The 19,293-nt window shown below is 41.2% G+C and overlaps 2 protein-coding genes and 2 long non-coding RNA genes across 6 annotated transcripts in view; 1 reads left to right on the top strand and 3 right to left on the bottom strand.

Annotated features, from left to right (window-relative positions):
* Window positions 1–1,126, bottom strand: part of SCCPDH (saccharopine dehydrogenase (putative)) — a 29,982-nt gene extending 28,856 nt beyond the window's left edge. Inside the window, exon 1 of the mRNA XM_020915253.2 lies at window positions 844–1,126. Within this exon, the coding sequence (XP_020770912.2) occupies window positions 844–1,033 (190 nt within the window). The 5' untranslated portion in view covers window positions 1,034–1,126. The remainder of the gene's footprint in view (window positions 1–843) is intronic.
* Window positions 1,127–1,252: 126 nt separating this feature from the next.
* Window positions 1,253–19,293, top strand: part of LOC110151819 (uncharacterized) — a 22,651-nt gene continuing 4,610 nt past the window's right edge. Inside the window, exons 1-3 of the long non-coding RNA XR_002318169.2 lie at window positions 1,253–1,821; window positions 3,111–3,179; window positions 13,509–13,596. This is a non-coding gene — a long non-coding RNA (uncharacterized lncRNA). The remainder of the gene's footprint in view (window positions 1,822–3,110; window positions 3,180–13,508; window positions 13,597–19,293) is intronic.
* Window positions 9,835–12,906, bottom strand: LOC139037518 (uncharacterized). The gene is made up of 2 exons (XR_011490387.1): window positions 11,406–12,906; window positions 9,835–11,249 (listed from the first exon to the last, which is right to left on the bottom strand). It is a non-coding gene; the product is annotated as an uncharacterized lncRNA (long non-coding RNA).
* Window positions 14,737–19,293, bottom strand: part of LOC139037517 (uncharacterized) — a 27,292-nt gene continuing 22,735 nt past the window's right edge. For all 3 annotated transcript variants that reach the window (XM_070474419.1, XM_070474420.1, XM_070474421.1), the window contains 3 exons: window positions 19,195–19,247; window positions 18,720–18,828; window positions 14,737–17,129 (listed from right to left, as the gene is read on the bottom strand). In XM_070474419.1, coding sequence (XP_070330520.1) covers window positions 18,742–18,828; window positions 19,195–19,247 — 140 coding nt within the window. In that variant the 3' untranslated portion in view covers window positions 14,737–17,129; window positions 18,720–18,741. The remainder of the gene's footprint in view (window positions 17,130–18,719; window positions 18,829–19,194; window positions 19,248–19,293) is intronic.

The following is a 19,293-nucleotide window of genomic DNA, read 5'->3' as shown; positions in this document are numbered from 1 at the left end:
ACTCTAACAGGTGCTATTTGTCTGTATGAAGGGGCAGTAGGGTGAAAAATTACAGTTAAAAGCAACCGACTCCTAACCTAAAAGTCTTCCTGCAACCCCAGGGCCATGAGGTTAGAGTGTCTGTGTATGTGACGACTCCTCATCATCTGAACTCCCAGCATTTAGAATAGGACCTGACGTTTAAAAGACCACTCAATAAAAACATGTTCCAATGAATGCAGAAGGAGTAAGTAAACACCCAAAACAAAACCACACCAAAAAACTTGGGGAAGGATTAATAGTGGGACTACTGGAGAATTCTTACAAGCAAAAATGAAGTTAAAAATTAAAGCCACCAAAAAAAAAAAAAATTAAAGTCACAACAATGTTATCATTAAAAGTCCTAAGCTTTCTCTCCCATTTCCAAAACACGGCAAAGAGAGAGTACAAACAATGCTGAAGAAGCCAGTGCTCTACTGTTGTATCCGATCAAGTATCTAGAATTTCCAGCCCCTGAACCCTGGAAGTAGGGTACAAGGTACCCCTGCTCTAGACGGGGAGGGAGCAGAAAGGAAAAACTAAAGTTCCTGTTTCGCCAGAGGGCATTCCCTAAGGGAGAAACTGAAGGGGGGATTTCTCTCTTTTTGTTTTAGGAAATGGGGACAAGCTCTCTGACACCATGTGAAGCATTGCTCTCTTCTTCCTGGCCTCTAGCAGGTTTGGGGACCTCAACGGGCACCCAAGGGAGAGAAGCGCCTATTTCAGGCGACGGGAACCCCTCAGCCGGGAGAAGGGGACTTGGTGACAGCCGCGGCGGCGGGGCCGAGCCCGAGGTCCCGGGGCGTCCCAGCCCACCCCCTTTACCCAGCTTCATGGCAGCCCGATCCAGCACTCGCAGCAGCTTCTCCCGGGAACGGCCCGCCACGGCCCAGGGCAGATGGGAGGTCCGCTCTGGGGACACCTGCTCCCGCGCCACCTCCTCGGTCACGAACTGGCCGGTAAAGCCAGAAGCGCCGAACACCACCAGGTGGAAAGGCCTCTGCTGGGTCGCCATGACGAACCCACAGCGATGCAAGGCCCGGGCGGGCTGAGCCCACGGCGCCTGCGCCTCAGGCAGCGACCACAGTACCGGGCGCAGCAACCGCCTCCGCCGCCGCCGCTGCGATCTCAGCAGCCGGCGCGCCGCGCTCCCGAAGTCCAGCGCGCGCCGCCTCGCCACAGCCAGGCCCGAGGCCCCGCCCACGCCTTCGGGTGCCCGGGGGGCTGCCACGCCCACTCCTCACGGGTGTTCGCCCGAGGGGCTGCTGGGGGCCCTGGCCCGCTTCCCAGGTTGGCGGGAGCAGACGGTGGCCATCCTCCGACCCGTCGATGGTCTGGCACAGCTCTGATCATCTTTTCGCTCTTCCTCAGGCTGGAGGGAGCGGCGGCTGCAGCCAGTTACTCCTGGGTTTTTTGTTTTTGTTTTTTGTTTTTGGCAAGAGGAGGCTGCTCAAAGCGAGAGTTCGCGAAAACCTGATGGATGGGAACTCTGCCCACGCCAAAAATCCTTATCTTTTTGTTTGTTTGCTTACGAAGCACGTTACCCAGAGTGTCTGCCAAGCCAGGTGGAAGTGGAGGGTGGACACGGTATCTGGATCACCCTCCCAGGGCCCAGGGCCGACTTTGCAGCGCCCTCTGCCGCAGGCTCCGCCTCCACCGTCTGCGTGCCCTCCGGTCACCTCAGGGACCCTCCTTGGTGATGCAGAACACAGTTAACGGTGAAGCTCCGCTTAATAAGGACTATTGTCCAGGTCACAGCCTCTCAGATGCCTCTGAGGAGCTATTCTGAAGAGATGGGGAGAGGTCAGTATATATGGGACTTTAGTGAAGGGGAAGCAAGCACACAGTTTGGCAGAAGGTTGTTGCTTACTTAGGAGGCAGAGATGTCTCCGTTAATGATTTTAGTGCTTTTCTAGGTATGAGAAAATGTAAGGGATTGGGCTCATAAAATCTCCTCCAAATAGCTGACTATCTGAAGATCTGTTCTGCCAACTTTCCCCAGGACACAGAGTGGTTTTTGCGGGGTGGGGGGGGGGGGGGAGTGTTGAAGGTCAGTGATTGCAGAGGCTAGTGACTCCATTCTTGTAGAACCAGATGGCGAGTGACAGCTTTTAGTTGACTGTATGCATATGAAATATTAGAAGAATAAATGGCAAATCTTTATTTTTAAAAAGAGCTGTGGGAGCTTCCCTGGTGGCTCAGTGGTAAAGAAATCACCTGCCAGTGCAGGAGACAGGGTTCCGTTCCTGATCTGGGAAGATCCCAAAGTTGCAGAGCTACTAAGCCCGTGCATCACAACTATTGAGCCTGTGCTCTAGAGCCCAGAAGCGGAAACTACTGAGCCCACATGCCCTAGAGTCTGTGCCCTGCAGCTAGAGAAGACAGTGCCATGAGAAGCCCTGGCACCGCAACTAGAGAGTAGCCCCTGCTCTCAGCAACTAGAGAAAAGCCCGTACAGCAACGAAGACCCAGGACAGCCAAAAATAAATAATTTTTTAAAGAGCTGTAAAATGCTTAAAAACACCTTGCATATCTTAAATAGTCAATACACATTAGCTATTGTTAATAGTAATAGCAATAATTATTGAGGAATGGGTTTGTATGAATTAGAGAGGAGGAAAGGGACTTGTACTTTTCACTTTTTAACCTATTTATATTGCAATAACTTTTGTTTTTATCTATTTGACTGTGCCGGGTCTTAGTTGCAATATGTGGGATCTAGTTCCCTGACCAAGGATCAAACCTGGGCCTCCTACGTCAGGAGTGCAGAGTCTTAGCCACTGGACCACCAGGGATGTCCCTAAACTTTAAAAAAAAAAAACAAAAAACAGCAAGTATATTACTTTTATAATCAGAATTTTTTAAAAAGGAACAGGAGCCCGCTTTGAGAAGGGGCTAGGGAGCAGCTGTGGGGATCATCCCGATCATTTGCAGTCCTGCTGCTGAGGCCGGTTCCTGTTGCCACCTGGACAGGATTTTTGGTCCACTGTCACACACAATAATATGAATAAATCTCATAAACACTAATTTGAATAAAGAAAGTTGGGTAAAGAAAGAATACATCTGTATGATTCCCTTTATTTGAATTTCAGAACGAGGCAAAACCCATCTATGGTGACAGGAGTCTTGGAAGGATTTGCTCTTGTGTTGAGCAGTCCCAGGTCAGGCTCTTTTCTTTTCTTTTTTTTTTAATTTACTTTATTGAACTAGAGTTGATTTGCAATGTTGTATAAGTTTCTGGTGTACAGCAAGGTAATTCATTGTACATATATAAATGCTATTTTTCATATTCTTTCCATTATAGTTTGTTATAAGATATTGAATATAGTTCCCTGTGATATATAGTAGGATCTTGTTTCTTTATCTATTCTATGTGTAATAGTTTGCATCTGCTAATCCTAAACTCCCAGTCCATCCCTCTCTCATATCCCCTTCCCCTTGGCAACCACAAAGTCTGTTGCCTATATTTGTCTGCTTCTATGTCCTAAATAAGTTCATTTGTGTCATACTTTAGATCCCATGTATAAATAACATCATGGTATTTGTCTTTCTCTTTCTGGCTTATTACACTTAGTATGATAATCTCTAGATCCATCCATGTTGTTGCAAATGGCATTATTTTATTAATTTTATGGTTGAGTCGTATTCCATTGTATGTATGTACCACATCTTCTTTATCCATTCATCTGTTGATGAGCGTTTAAGTTGCTTCCATGTCTTGGCTATAGTAAATAGTGCTGCTATGAACATAGCATGTATCATTTCAAATTATAGTTTTATCCAGATATATGCCCAGAAGTGGGATTGCTGGATCATACGGCAACTCTAGTTTTTTAAGGAACCTTCTTACTGTTTTCTATAGTGGTTACACCAATGTACATTCCCACCAACAGTGTAGGAGGTTTCAGGCTGTTCTTAAAGTAACCCTCTATTTGATGGATTTCCAAGGAATTCCTTCTCTCTAGGAACCAACAAAGAGGTTCATTTCAATCCCAACATAGCACCAAGAAGGGAAGATGCCTCCCCCTACAACAGAAGATGGGTTGATTTGTGGACAAGGCTGCTGACCTTCACAGAGATGGAGACCCTGTCCTCTGAGGCTCAGGGGTGAAGGGTAGGAAGTAGCAGGGGAGGGGAGTGAGAAGGGAGAATTCAACTGTGAGTGGTTGCTAGGTAACAGCTTTTCTCCTTGACCATCAGCTGGGAGTGGTTGCTAGGTAACAAAGCTTTTCTCCTTGACCAAATTCTAGCCAGGCTCCTCTGAGCCCTGTTCACAACCAGGCTTCAACCTTGGTCTACAAAGACCTGGGCAAACACTGATGTAGTTTATAACAGCTCAAGAATGCAGCCCTAGGATGACACTACACTCCCTTAAAGTGCCTTCAGGAGAAACATCAGGGCTGCAAAAATAATGTACTGTGTGTTGCAGCCAATGCCTGAAGATAGGGCTTCTGTCTCCCAGCCTCAGTGGAAGGGCAGGAGCCTGACTTCAGTAAACACTGATTAGCAAGTCCAGATTGGTAGCACACAGACCAACTGCTTACCACCTTTTGTGATTTTTCCCTGACTCTACTGAGTTCATCTACGTCCCTATTCCCTCCTGATCCCTTTAATTGTCCAGACACCTCTGTTGAGTTCAGTTTACACTGGACTCTTTTCCCGACTGTAATAATGTATTGCTGATTAAAATCTGTCCTTACACATTAACTAGTATTTGGCTTTGTTCATCTTTGATGTAGTAAACCATAAAGAGATAAATATAGGAACATTGAGGTCATCCTAAGGGTCCATTTGCAGCTGAAAGAAGAGAAAAACCAACTTGCACTATGCAGGTGGGGCCGCAGCACTCTAGGGCCCAGCAGGCAGAAAGCAGACATGGACATGACCCATATGAGGACATGGTGTGGCTGTTATGGGTAAATGTGAAGGGGCAGAAGGATGGGGAGTCGGTTAGAAGGTTTTTTGATTGCCAGAATTACCTGCTGAGCTCCAGCGAGTAAATTATGCCTCTAAACATAAGCAGAAAGCAAGGAAAGCAACAAATCCAAGTCAGAAATTCCCTCATGGGCGTTTAGAACACATTGTGCTGTCAGCATACTGAAAGCTGCAGAATGGTGCAACACAGGTCCAGTCTTTCCGCCAACCTCTGCCCATCCTGCTGGAATGACTCAATGAAAAGGAATTAGTTTGGGTTGATCTTATAATAAATCAAAAGAAATTAAGGTTTTTTTTTTTCACCAACTAAAATAGCTATTTCTTTTTTTCTTCCCTTTATTTTTATGTATGATTTCCTCCTTTTTTCTACAGTTAATCTAAAGATATGTCTGTTAATGAAAAGTCCTTTGTATAAATCCTCAGAAATCTGTGCTTTATTATTTTTAACAAATGAAGTAGCCAGTGGTGCAATAAGACCAGTTATTAAATTTTCAGAAATTTTGTGAGCCAGTTGACGCCATATTGGTAATTTGAAATCAGCCATGGTGGGAGTATTCACATTATGAAAACTGGAAAGCACTAGAAATCTGGACTTTTCCTTTAAGAGACTGTTAATATTCACCAGCATATCACCAGAAACATTGTAAAAAAAAAAAAGGTAAAAATCGAGAATATTGTAGAAAGCAAGAGAAGTCTGAAAAAAGCTCTTTGATGATAAAATTAAAGATCAGTTTAAAAGAGAGAAATCTAATTTTCCTGACCCTGTCAATGAATCTGTTTGTTATAGGCTAATTATTCAACCTCTGGTTTCTGAATTTCCTTTGGGTAGAAAGATAATAGGACCTGATGACAAGCCCTTATTTAATAAAAGTATGATAAAGCCGTGCTGAGGTTCATGGGGTCACAAAGAGTCGGACACGGCTGAGCAACTGAACTGAACTGAACTGAAAGCATATATGTATTTAAGCAGTGATAATTTTCTATTTTGAAGTGAATGTACCTGATCTTATAAGTGATATAACTTTGTCAGGCAGTGTCATCCTCAAATAATGACCTGAGGTATCCTGAGCAGTCTTTTTCAATTTGCAAACCAAAGATTGCAAAGACAACGTCCCATGAAGCAATACATAATATCTTAATCTTCCCATATGCTCAAAAACTTAATCCTTCAGAAACATTTTACTCATATCTACCTGCCAACTGACAAAAGTCAAACAGCTTTCCACCCTTCAACAGCGAAAACAACGAGCCTTCAGAGAGATCAGAGACCAGCACAGAAATCTCACAGGTGCTTCTATATTCAGCAAATGACATGACATTCCTGCTGAGGCCCACAGGAGACCACCATGCCATCTATAAAGAGTACTGAGTTGATATTTTTGTACTGCTATCTGTCATTTTTAGTGCATGTGATACTTGGAAAAAAAAAAAAAGCCTAAGATTAACATTGTGTGAAACTGAGAACCTACTATGTGATAAAAACCATGCACATCCCTTTTAGACACTGCTGTTGCTGCCAGCAAGTAGAGACTTTTATTAAGCTGTAGTGAACAGAAGTTCTCCAGTCAACCTTTGAGCCTTGTGTTACAAAGATCAAATTTTGAAACATTGATCTATTAGGAAACTCTGCATACCACACTGCCAGTTTACTGGTAAGACAGGCAGTTAGACTATTTGGTCTGTATTTCCAGAGGACTCATAGTAATAATAGCTACCTATTATGTACCAAGTACATGCCAGACACTTTACAAATATTTACAGCTCTGCAAGTTACACATGTACTTTTCATATTGTTACCAAACTGAACTTGGGTTGGCTTGTCCATGTGCAACAAAGCCAATGTAGTCACAGTGTAGAGGACCAAGCAAGAATGGGCAGCTAATGCTCAGAAGACCCATACTCCCTGATGGTTTTCAAGGCAGGCTTTTGAGAGGCAATATTTGGGATGAGTGTTGCAATTCATGGACTTAATTTTGATTGGTTGGTGTTGAGGTAACAAGATGCTGTTTTGGGAATCTTTAATCATCAGCTTTCTGGTTCCCCTCAGTCTGGGGTCTACATAATGTGGTCAGCATGTAGGCACCATCCTCCACCTGGGTGAGGGGCTTAGTTTCTGCAGAATAACCCAAAATATTCATCAGATTGTTATATATATCCTTTGAGGAAGAACTACGACTTTGTTTTATCCCTGAAGAATTGTTAAAGCTGTCATTAACTTTCTTGCTGGACTGCTTTTCCTTTTTTCCCCTGTTTCCTCACTTCCTTAATTAGTAACTGCTCTTTGAAAGTTAGAGAAGGTCTAGGAGACTAAAGCCTTTTCTCAACAAAGAAGAAAAGAGGGACAGTGATACCTCATTATAGTTTTGATTTTCATTTCTCTAATAAGTAGTGATGTTCAGCATCTTTTCATGTGCCTATTGGTCATCTGTATGTCTTCTCTGGAGAACTGTCTTTTTTAGGTCTTCTGCTTACTTTTTGAATAGGATTGTTTTTTGTTGTTGAGTTGCACGAGCTGTTTGTATATTTTGGAAATTAATCCCTTGTTGCCTGCATCGCTTACAAATGTTTTCTCCCATTCTGTGAGGGGAGGGACTCTTTTGGTTTTGTTAATGGTTTTCTTTGCCGTGAAAAAACCTTTAAGTAGTCCTGTTTGTTTATTTTTGCTTTACTTTTCGTTGAAAGACCAATCAAGAAAATATTTTAAAATATTGCTGCAATTTATGTCAAAGACTGTTCTGTGTGTTTTCCCTTAGGAGTTTTAGAGTATCTGGTCTTACCTTTAGGTCTTTATTCCATTTTTAATTTTATTTTTTAAAATGAAAATTACTGCAAAAATCCATGATGAACAAAATATGAAATTTTAAAATAAAGACAGAACCAGTGTTTCTGGTTTTTGAGCAAAAAAAAAGTAGGGGTGGGGGCTCAAGATTTGTGTTGGCATGGGATGGTGGTAGCTATTAAGGCATCAGTTTTGGTCATGTTAAGTTTGGGATGTTTATGTAACATCCAGGTGAGGACTGTCAAGTAAGCAATTAGAGATTCTCTATTGCAAGTGAGTTCCTGGTGGGCTACAGTCTGTTGGGTCGCAAAGAGTCAGACACAACTTAGTGACTGAACAACAGCAACAGCGAATTGCAGCTCAGGGTTGAGATCTGCCTGGAGTTATATGTTTGGAGTTATTGGTGTATGTTGGTATGTAAAGCCATGTAATGTGACTGGATAATCTTATTAAGATCATGAGTATAGGCAGAAAAAGGAAGAGGACTAAGAACTGAGCCCTGGGATACGCCATTCTCTAGAGTAACCCTGTTCAATACAATAGTCTCTACCCACATGTGGCTATTACAATTATATTTTTAATTAAATCTAAAATTCTGTTCTAAAAAGTAGTCACAGGTGGTTTTTTTTTTTTTTTTTTTTGGCCAAGCAGCATGCAGAATGCAGGATAGTTCCCTGACCAGGGATCGAACCTGGGCTTCACAGTGAAAGTTCCACATCTTAACCACTAGGCCACCAGGGAACCCCGACTAGCCACTTTTTATGTGGTTAATAGCCACACGTGTCTACTATATTTTCCAGTTCACATAGAGGACGTTTCTGTAATTTCAGGAAGTCCCACTGGCCCGTCTGGATTTAGAGTGGAGGAAGGTGAAAAGAAATCAGCAAAGGAGAATGAGAAAGGACTAGAATGGTACAGATAAAACCAGGAGAGTGTAGCATCTTGGAAGCCAACTGAAAAAGTGTGTTTCAGAGAAGACACTTGTTCCCTGAGCCAAATGCTACTATGCTCAATCATGTCCAACTTTTTGTGACCGTATGTCTGTAGCCCGCCAGACCCCTCTGTCCATGGGATTTCCCGGCCTAGAAGACTGGAGCGGGCTGCCATTTTCACCTCCAGGGGATCTTCCTAATCCAGTGATCAAACCTTCACCTCTTGCATTGGCAGGGGAGTTCTTTACCTCTGCGTTACCTAGGAAGCCCTGATAATATGTTATGTAATATGCTATCTTGTTCCCCAACAACCTTTGTCCTTTCACTCAATAGTTGTGATGAGCATTCTTGTACATATATCTAATTTCTTGTGTGTCCTCATGTCCTGGATATATATCTAGGAGTGAAGTGCTGAGTTACAAAGTTGGTATATGTTTAGCTATAGTAGATACTGCTTAACAGTTTTCAAAAGTGGCTATTTCAGTTAACATTCCAATCATTTAAGAGAATGTTCCAGTTGCTCCATATCCTTACCAGCACTTGGTATTGTTGTTCTTTAAAATTTTTAAGTCATTCTGGTTGGCATATAGTGGCATTTCATTGTGTTTTAAATTTTGTCTTTACATGGTAATTATTGATATAGATCACCTTTTTGTATTTTTATTGATCATTTGCTTATAGCAGTTATTTTCTCACTTGTGAAGAATGTGTTCAAAGTATTCCCTTTCCCCAACTTTTTGGTCTTATCGCTGATGTTAAGTTTGATTACTTGATTAGGTGATATCTGCCTTAATTCGCAACTTGAAAGGTTCCTTTTTCTCCTTTGTCATCAGTGAGTGATCTGTGGGGAGAGACTTGGAGACTGTATGAATATTTGGTTCAGTGGTGCTACCATCTATTGATGTTTGCCTTGATAAGCTATAACAGTGATAGTACAATGGGCACTCGTATTTTTTGGTTTCTTAGTTGGTTTATTTGGGTCTTCTCTCTTTTCTTCTTGGTGAGCCTGGCCAGAGGCTTGTTTTGTTTATCTTTTCAAAAAAAACCAGTTGGTTTTATAGACTATTTTCTATTTTTTTATCTCTATTTCCTCTTCGTTATTTCCTTTCATCTGCTGACTATGCTTTGTCTATTCTTTTTCTAATTCTTTTAGGTAGTAGCTTAGGTTGCTTATTTGAGATTTTTCTTGTTTTTGAAGAAGGCCTGTATTGCTTTGAACTTCCCTCTTAGGACTGGTGTTGCTCCATCCCATAGATTTTGTATGGCTGTGGTTTCATTGTCATTTGTCTCGAGGTATTTTTAAGTTTGCTCTTTGATTTCAGCATTGACCCTTTGGTTTTTTAGTAGCATGTTGTTTAGATCAACTGTATTTTTGAAGGGACTCCAAGTGATCCTAATAGTTTTGCCAGTTTTTAAATTGAGTTGTGTGTCTCTTAGTGACTTGCAGGAGTTCTTTCTTAACAGACGTGCTTCATCAGAGATAAGAAAGCAAAGTGTCTCCCAGTCTGTGGCTTTCATTTTAACTGTCTTAATAGTATTTTTCCTGAACAGAATTTCTTAATTTTCATGAAGCTCAGTTTATCATTTTTCTTTTAAGGTTAGTGCCTTTTGTGTTCTATTTAAGACAACCTCGCCTACTCCAAATCTATGTGTTCATCAAAAACTTTGTTTTCCTTTACACATTCAGGTCTGTGATCCACCTTAATTGAGTGTGTGTGTCAGATAGAGTGTCAATATTCATTTTTATACAGATAGCCAATGATTCTATCAACACTTACTGAAACAAATGTTTAAATTTATTAAAAACAGAACATCTGAAAAAATTTACGAGCCAATTGGAAAGATTTGAACACTGAATATTTGATGGTATTGAAGTGCTGATGTTATTTTTCTTAGGTGTGACAGTGGTACTGTAGTTAAATATTTTAAAAACTTGCAGAGATTCCAAGTGAATTTTTTTTACTGGTACAATGATACAGTTTCTAGGTTGGCTTCAAGATAATGCAGAAAATATATTGGCATCACAAGTTAAAAGTTCTTTGCCCACCCCCCCACCAGGCAGAATAATTACTTCTTCTCTCTGGATAAATTTGTTATGAAAATTAAAACCCCAGGATAAGTAAGGAGGATTATTATGTTACATGTAATAATACATACTTATTTCCTCATGTACTGTTTCCAGTCAATTACACACCCACACCTTGCTGTCAGGCAGCTCTCACTGGTGTTCTCAACTACTGCCTGTACATGTCAGTATTTGTATCCACCAGGGTCCAATTAGGAGAGAGAAATCACTGTGTAATCCTAACATGAAAAGTTCAAGGTAAAGAATTCTACATCACAGTCAGTCAGTTCAGTTGCTCAGTTGTATCCGACTCTTTGCGACCCCATGGACTGCAGCATGCCAGGCCTCCCTGGCCATCACCAACTCCCAGAGTTTACCCAAACTCATGTCCATCCAGTCAGTGATGCCATCCAACCATCTCATCCTCTGTCTTCCCTTTCTCCTCCTGCCCTCAATCTTTCCCAGCATCAGGGTCTTTTTCCATGAGTCAGTTCGCATCAGGTGGCCAATAAGGGATTGACTAGTAACAAATAAAGAGAACCTTAACCAGTATAGAAATAGCAGATATAAAGACCAGCCAGTACCCACAGGAAGAGAAGCAGCATCCAAGGAAGAGTCCCCCCCCCCCCCACCCCAGCTTTAGGCTGAGGTCCAGATCTGTGCAGCTGTGACTTACCCAATGGTAGAGAAGTTATTGTTGGTGCCAGACGGTGGAAGTTTCTAGGAAGCTACTCTCTGAAGTGTGAAGGAAAAGTGTTCATGGGCAGTGGTCTTGATCACTAGAGGCACTCCACTGTAAAACTGCATGGGAGTGTGGAGACACCTAGGGTGGGGTCGGGGAGGTGGGGTCTGTGGGTGCTGCTGGCTGCAGGGCAGGACAGGGCGGAGGCTGGGCACCAGGGCACCTCTGAGCGCGGGAGGAGCCGGGTGCACGGTGTCCCCGCAGGTGCAGGAAAACTGCTGAGGAAGCACCCTAAAGAAAGTGAAAGTGAAGTCGCTCAGTCGTGTCCGACTCTTTGCGACCCCATGGACTGTAGCCTACCAGAGTCCTCTGTCCATGGGATTTTCCAGGCAAGAATACTGGAGTGGGTAGCCATTTCCTTCTCCAGGGGATCTTCCCAACCCAGGGATCGAACCCGCGTCTCCTGCATGCAGGCAGATGCTTTACCGTCTGAGCCACCAGGAAAGTCCTTTTTCTTCTGTATTGTCTCTCTGGCGCCCTCTATTGACAAAACTTCAGCGCCAGCGCCGCAGGAAAAATTAGACCAGAATCCATCTTCACAGGCAGGTCCCAAACCACGAATAATGTGGAACTGAGAATCAGTCAATCCGTAAGTGACACAATACCTAAAATAATGACTTTGTGCCGGGGAAATATTTACTTAGATTTGGATTTAGAAGCAGAAAAGCAGCCAGTCAGTATTTAACGCCTTTTATGTGCTGTGTTTAGATTTGACTCAACAAAAACCACTGCAATGATGTAAAGTAATTAGCCTCCAACTAATAAAAATAAGTGGAAAAAAATAATAATAAAGTCGAGGAGCTACAACAGAGGGGGGGGGGGAAGTAAGCACTAATAAAACAACAAAAAAAGAAAGAAAAAAAAAAGAAACTGAATGCCCTAAAATTTCCCATGAAATTTGAAGGGGATGAAAATAAATGAGTGAGCAAAGGCTTGAAAAAGGCTTGAAAGAGGCTTGAAAATCCCCTAACAATATTATTTAATTTAGAATAGATACATCTCAAAATTATATTTTTATAACTTCAATAACAAGTTAATCCCTCTCCTCAAGGTTGTGAATCAATAAAAACTATGTGAACGCCAAAAAAAAAAAAGGGGGGATTTGACTCAAATAGAGATTAGGCATTGTAGATTATTGAGCAGTAGTGTGATATGATGGGAACAGTTCTATCACATGTGGACAATTCTTAGATACCTACAATCATTGTACAGAAAAGTTTGCTTCCTCTCTCATAATTAAAGCAATTAAATTTAAAATTACTTCTTTGTACCATTTTATACCACTTTATTTGGCAAAAACAAATGAGATAATGAAACCTAGTACTGGTCAGGTATTGAATATGGATATACGCAACATTGTCAGCATCTTCAGTTTACTGCAAGAGTTAAGGAAAAAAATTTAAAGAATTTTAAAATAATTACATTCCTTTATTCAGTAATTAATACCTCCAAGTATATTCTTTAAGAAATGATTCAAAATAAAGATTTACCTGTTTAAGATAGTATTATCATTATTAATAATTATACAAAATATTATATTTTAAAATTAATGTTTTAGTAATATATTGACAAAATTAATGTTATAACTATTGTCAATTAATGAGATTAATAATTATAATAATTTTAGAAGTAGAATGCCCACATGTCCAGTGAATAGAGAATGGCTATGTAACTGAAGATATGGCAACACCAATGTAAAATGATAAATGCAAAAACAACATGAAAGCACAGAAATAATGGAGATAAAATTAGGCAAAATGAAAACGAAGCAAAAAAATAAATTGTTTTTTCCATCGGACTTAATGAATACTGTAAAAACCACTGAACTGTACACTTTAAAATGGTGAACTTCATGATGTGAGAATTATATTTCAATTTTTAAAAAAATTCTAAATGAGACTACCAAGATATGTAAAATATTTCTATGGTAAACTAAGGAGATATTTTGCTTATGTTTTCCTCCAAAGTTTAATATTTCCTATTACTTGGCAAGATTCATTATACAATAGCAAATGATATTTTTGATATTTGTTACAGTGTTTATAAGGAGTCAAGAGACAGCAAGAGGAAACTCTGGGGACCAAGGGCTCCCCTGCCTCCCCAACATATTCCTTCAGGAAAGAAGGTAAGATTGAGTCATGAGGACATGAGTGTCAGCATTGAAAACGCTTAGGATTGTGGGATTCACAGGACAGAGTGCAGTAGGACACACCATAAGAGAGGAAAAAACAAGGCATTTTGTATAATTGATGAGCATCAGGAACAAAACAAAACAGGTTGCTCAGTCCCAATGCCCGCTGAGAAGTGGAAAAATGCTTAATAAGTTGCCAAACATCAATAATAGAAACAGTTATCAACAGGGTTATGACTTTTAACTCTGTCAACACACATATGCCTTTAGCAAAAAGGCATTAGATCAGAGACCAAATAAGCCAACAGAACACTGCAAACAATGTTTCCATGTTAATTATTATAACCCATACCCAGACATTGCTTCTTTATAGTCACACACATGTATCCTGACCAAAACACAACCCATTGTGACCTTAATGAGCTAATCATTTTGGTCAGTGCTGAAATCATCACAAATTCAGGTTTAATTGTAATTTTAGTCCATAATGGAGAGTATAATTTAGAATTATCTACTAAATACAATGCAAGAATGATTCTCATTTTTTTTTCAGCTATAATAATATCTATGTGTATTTTGTCTTCTTCTTTGAAAATACATTGTTCATAGCAGCTTGGGTAACAAGATGACAATACAATTAGTTCCGAAGAAGTTTGTGAGTCACTTTGTCATATCTGAGCCAGTATAAGTTTATTGGCATCAAATATGCAGATAAGTTTTAATATTTATTATTCTTTAGAGAAAAAAACAAAGTCAGAAACTGAACATAAATTTATAGACTTGTTAACATGTGATGCATGCTCAGTCACTTCAGTCATGTCCGACCCTTTGCGATCAATGGACTGTAGCCTGCTAGGCTTCTCTGTCCATGGGATTCTCCAGGCAAGAATACTGGAGTGGGTTGCCATGCCCTCCTCCAGGGGATCTTCCCAACGCAGGGACTGAACCCACGTCTCTTACATTTCCTGCATTGCAGGCAGATTCTTTACCACTGAGCACCAGGGAAGCCCAGATTTTTTAATACTTGGGATTAAATAGCAGATTTTAAGATGGGGAAAATACTCTTTCCACTAAATCCTATGGCATGATATTTTCCTTCTTTACACAAATAATTTTTTCTCTCTGTTCTTTTGCAAAGAAATCTGCCTTTTCATGCATCCCCACGTTTTCTTTCTTTTCTCTATAGTTCTGCATTCCAGCCTTTATCCTCTCAGTCAGCCCATTAACACAGAAACAAATTTGGTTTGCAATCAAAATGTTTTTTTATTAAAGTTGGTTTTAGAATTTGTATATATGTACCATTCAGTGTCACTCTCAATAAATCATAGTTATTAAAAAATACCAACTTTAGGTATAGGAATGTAAAGAAACATCAGAACTTCAAAAAAATTCATGAACTCATTCCTAGTTTCAGCAAATTATGTGTATGAATCAGGTTAAAAACTATGTCCTAAAATTTTTTCTACTTTTAAAGAGTCTAATAGTAAAGAAAAAAAGGGAATAGTCATTAAGAGCTGGAGAATGAGGTGAAATATAGTAGGCTGTATTATTAGGCAATATCTTAAGTAATATATCAAGTATGAAGTTTTCCCCAAAAAATTAAAAGCAGAACTACAATACAATCCATCAATTCCATCCTGGGTATTCTGAAGAAAAAAAATAATTTGAAAAGATATATTTAGCTCTGTGTTTATTGAAGCATCATTTTAATGGCCAAGATAAGGAAGCAGCCAGTGTCCATTGATAGATGAATGGATAAAAAGATGATGTGGTTACTCATGGAATGGAATGATATTCAGCCATAAAAGAGAATGAAATCTTGCCATTTGCTACAACATGGATGAAACTAGAAAGTACTATGCAAAGTGAAATGACAGATACAGATGAATAGCATATGATGTGACTTATATGTGGAAATCTAAAAAAACAAAATAAGTGAAGAAACACAACAGACTCATAGATACAGAGAACAAACAACTGGTTGCCAGGGGGAAGTGGGATTGAGTGATAAATAAATTGTTGCAGGAGATTAAGGGTTGCAGACTTCCAGTTCCCAAAGGAATGAGTCAAGGGGATGAAATATACAACATGGGGAATATAGTCAGTAATAGTGTGGTAATTTTGTATCACAGCACATGGGAACTAGTCCTGTTGCTTGATCATTTTGTTCTGTACCAGGATGTGGAGCCACTGCTTTGTACAGCTGAAAGTATCAGGATGTATGTCAATTGTACTTCAGTTAACAAACAAAAAAGGACTTGGAGTGATGAACCCCTACACAAATGCTTAACGATTCTTCATGGGTGTGACCATTCTCTTTTCATGGGTGATGCTATGAATTAATAATGAACACTAAAATTACATCATAGATCAGAATTAAGAAAACTCAGAAACAAAGACATGAAACTCCCAAAAGAATAAGAAAATATTGAAAAGCACACGTAAATGAAATTTAAACAGAAACATGCTGTCAAATAATGCCTTGTAAGAAATGAAACAGTAAGGAGGTAGAACTTAAACACTGTTTAAAAACACTCCTGGAAAATAAATTAAGCAAAAAATTATAAAATATTTCTTGAGTGTGTTAAAAGTGAAATATAATCATAAGGGATCTGATATTTGAAAGATTCAAGGACCTGAAAGAGAAAAATCAATAAAGATGCAAAGCAAATAATAGGCATTATTGTCCAAATTTTTCTTATAATATTAAAAACAACTTTTAAATTGTCTTTTGAAGAGAACCATGTGCATTCACTTGTAATGACTAAAGGCAGATGATATTCTAATGAACTTACAGGGCTTTAAAGAAAAACAAATATCTTTTGGGCATCTAGAACAAAAGAGCAAGTGGCGTATAACAGAACAAAAAATCAGAATTCAAACTTTGTGGAGAGACATACTCTGTGCCGGAAGAAGATAGAGCAATGTATTTGAACTGCTCAAGGAGAGAAATGATGAATCATGAATTTTCTAGCAGGCAAGTAACTGGGTATCAAAGGCCCTGTCATTCAAGTTATCGTGAAAGATCTAGGGAAATACTGTTCCCATGATCAAAAGAATGAACAGACTTCAGAAAACAGAATCCTTAGAAAGACACATCAGGACAGATGGTATGGACTAAATTCACCGTCACCTGATGTAATGAAGACTGAATGAGGGTGACATGAGAGAGGGCATGACCTTGGTGGTGGGCACGAGGGTGAATGCCTGACAACAATTCATTCAGTCCTGCCTCTGATAAGGGTGATTTTCATAGGAAAATATGTTAAAAGCAACTAGATAGATGAATGTCATTTAATATAGAAAGCTTCCATAGTATATATAAAACATATATCTGAACATAATACTAAAGCTATACAATAAAAAAAAACTAAGCTGTATTAATGAGGTTCCTTAGGAGATGAGCAGTGAGGCCAACCCTGTTCCTTGTCCAGTTGGAAACCTCCTGACTCTGTACTGCGTCCTTCCCCTCTGAGGCCCAGGCTGAGGCCCCCAGGTGAAGGCCTTCACAGGTGTCAGAGCAGAACCTGCCACACAAACACAAGGGCTGGAATCACTGAGGAGGCACAAAGACATGGAAGAAGGCTCCCTGGGCTGTGTGTGTAGGGAGTGTGCAGGAGCCAGAAGACTCCACAGGCTGGGGAAGTAGCCTCAGGTCCTGACCTCCCCAGAGGTCAGCTCCACAGGGCACTGGGGTCTCTTTGCTGCTCTTTGCTGAAGGTGTTGTCTGCTAGCAGAGAGGGACTATGAATGTCCCTCTGGAGCAATCGAATTGGTCGTTTGTCTGGGTAGCCTTCAAGTCCCTGGACAGAGAAACTGGTGCAGAGGAAAGGGGAAGGTCTGGGGATCTGGGGCAAAGAAGCCGAGCGCCTCTCCCCTGGAACCTGTGAGGAGCCGGGGCTCTGATAACACAGGTGGGAGGGGTGACCCTGCCCCTCCAGCCCACACAATACCACTAATCATGAGATCTGCCCGGTGGAAATGACAGAGACATGGGCAGCTGCCTTTATCCCTGATCATTCCTTCTAGATCCCCTGGAGAAGGAAACAGTAACCCACTCCAGTGTTTTTGCCTGGAGAATCCCATGCACAGAGGAGCCTGGCGGGCTACAGCCCACGGGGTCGCAAAGAGTTGGACACGACTTAATAACTAAACGACAATGATTCTAAGCCCCCAGCAGAGCTTTGCCTGTGCTTTTAATTTAAAAAAATCCTTAAGCTGTGGTAATAAAAACATGGATTTATCTCAGTGGTATATTGCAACATGAAAAGTTTACAGAAGACACTGCTTAAAATGTAATAAAAAAAAGTGATGTTCATGTTAAAATAAATACGAATAAGTAAAAGGTACAAAAAGTAACTTGAATCCTGCCCTGTAACTCATCCCAGGCGAACCCTGATTTGAATTGTTCTCAGGTGTTTAGTGGGAATTTGACACATAGACTAGAATCTACAGAACTTCAAACTTCAGTGTGAGAAATGGTCCCCCCAGGCGACCTAAGTGCTCCACTGGCCTCCCCAGAAGCTTGGACAGCTCCCACTCAGGTTGGGATCCTTCAGTATCCTCTACTTGATGCCAGGACTACTAAGCACCACAGGGATGCCAGGCTGGGCAGGTGGGGCTGTCCTGCTTTCTGAGCACTGGGGGACCTGTGTCTTCTTCACTCTTTTTTCCCAAACCTTTGGAACTGAGGAAGTCAATGCCATCACCTAGTGATTAAGTGGGGGTGCCCTGGGCTGACGACAGGCTTGAAAGGGCAGGACCAGGTCTGCGGATGGCGATGATGCGCCACTCCAGTGGTGCTCTTCACAAAGAAACAGTTTGAACAGCATCTGCTGGAGTCAGACACACGCTGGCTCCTCCCCTCCAGTGTGAGAGCTACTGGAGGACAACACCTAGGAACCTCGGGGTCTTCTGTGAAAGGATACCAGTCCCCCTAGGAGATATGCTCAGCTCACAGCATTCTCCACCTGTCTGCATGAATCATTACAATCCTCTTTTCTCCACATTTGTGTCACATGCAATAGCAGCTGCCTCAGTGTTTGTGCTGGTCTTTCCGAAATGCCATCAAGTAAGTTAGGGGCGTGAGGGAGAACACGTGCACTTGTGTGCCTTACCTTTCATCCCCCGCCTCCATATTTATGTCTCCTCCTCCATGTCATCTTCTTTGCTGACTGCAGACCCAAGAGCTTCTCTTAAGAGGAGAAGGAGAGAGTATCTTGACATCTGGAGGGAAGAAAATGGTTGCATGTGTCCAGAGCTGTCCAAGGCAGCAGAACACCCACGTGGGGGACCCCAGGGCAGGGACAGATTTCAAAGGGGTCTGACTCAAAGCCAGCTTCCTGCCTGGACCACTCTGAGTAGCTCCACCAGATTCAATGGTGCAGAAGTGGGGTCAGGAGCCAGGGAGATGCCAGGGGGAGGAGGGCTGCAGAGAGCTTTTTATAAAAGATCCCAGGACACATGTGCCTGCATGAGGTCAGATCCTTCAGGACAAGAATCAACCAAAATGGGGATGCAAAAGTGCTACAAAGAGGAGCTTATGATTAGAAGAAAAGAGAAAGTGGAGAAGAGATGAAAGAAATAAATTACATGCAGACTGGTGCTCTCCTGATCCGATTCTTCATTAGACTCGAAGTAGTAGTCTAGTGTCCAAGGGCAGCAACGATGCAGTGGCCAAGAGAAAGGAAA

This window comes from Odocoileus virginianus, chromosome 11 (genome assembly GCF_023699985.2).
Source record: "Odocoileus virginianus isolate 20LAN1187 ecotype Illinois chromosome 11, Ovbor_1.2, whole genome shotgun sequence".
NCBI lineage: Eukaryota > Metazoa > Chordata > Mammalia > Artiodactyla > Cervidae > Odocoileus > Odocoileus virginianus.
This window is presented reverse-complemented; position numbering and strand designations above follow the sequence as displayed.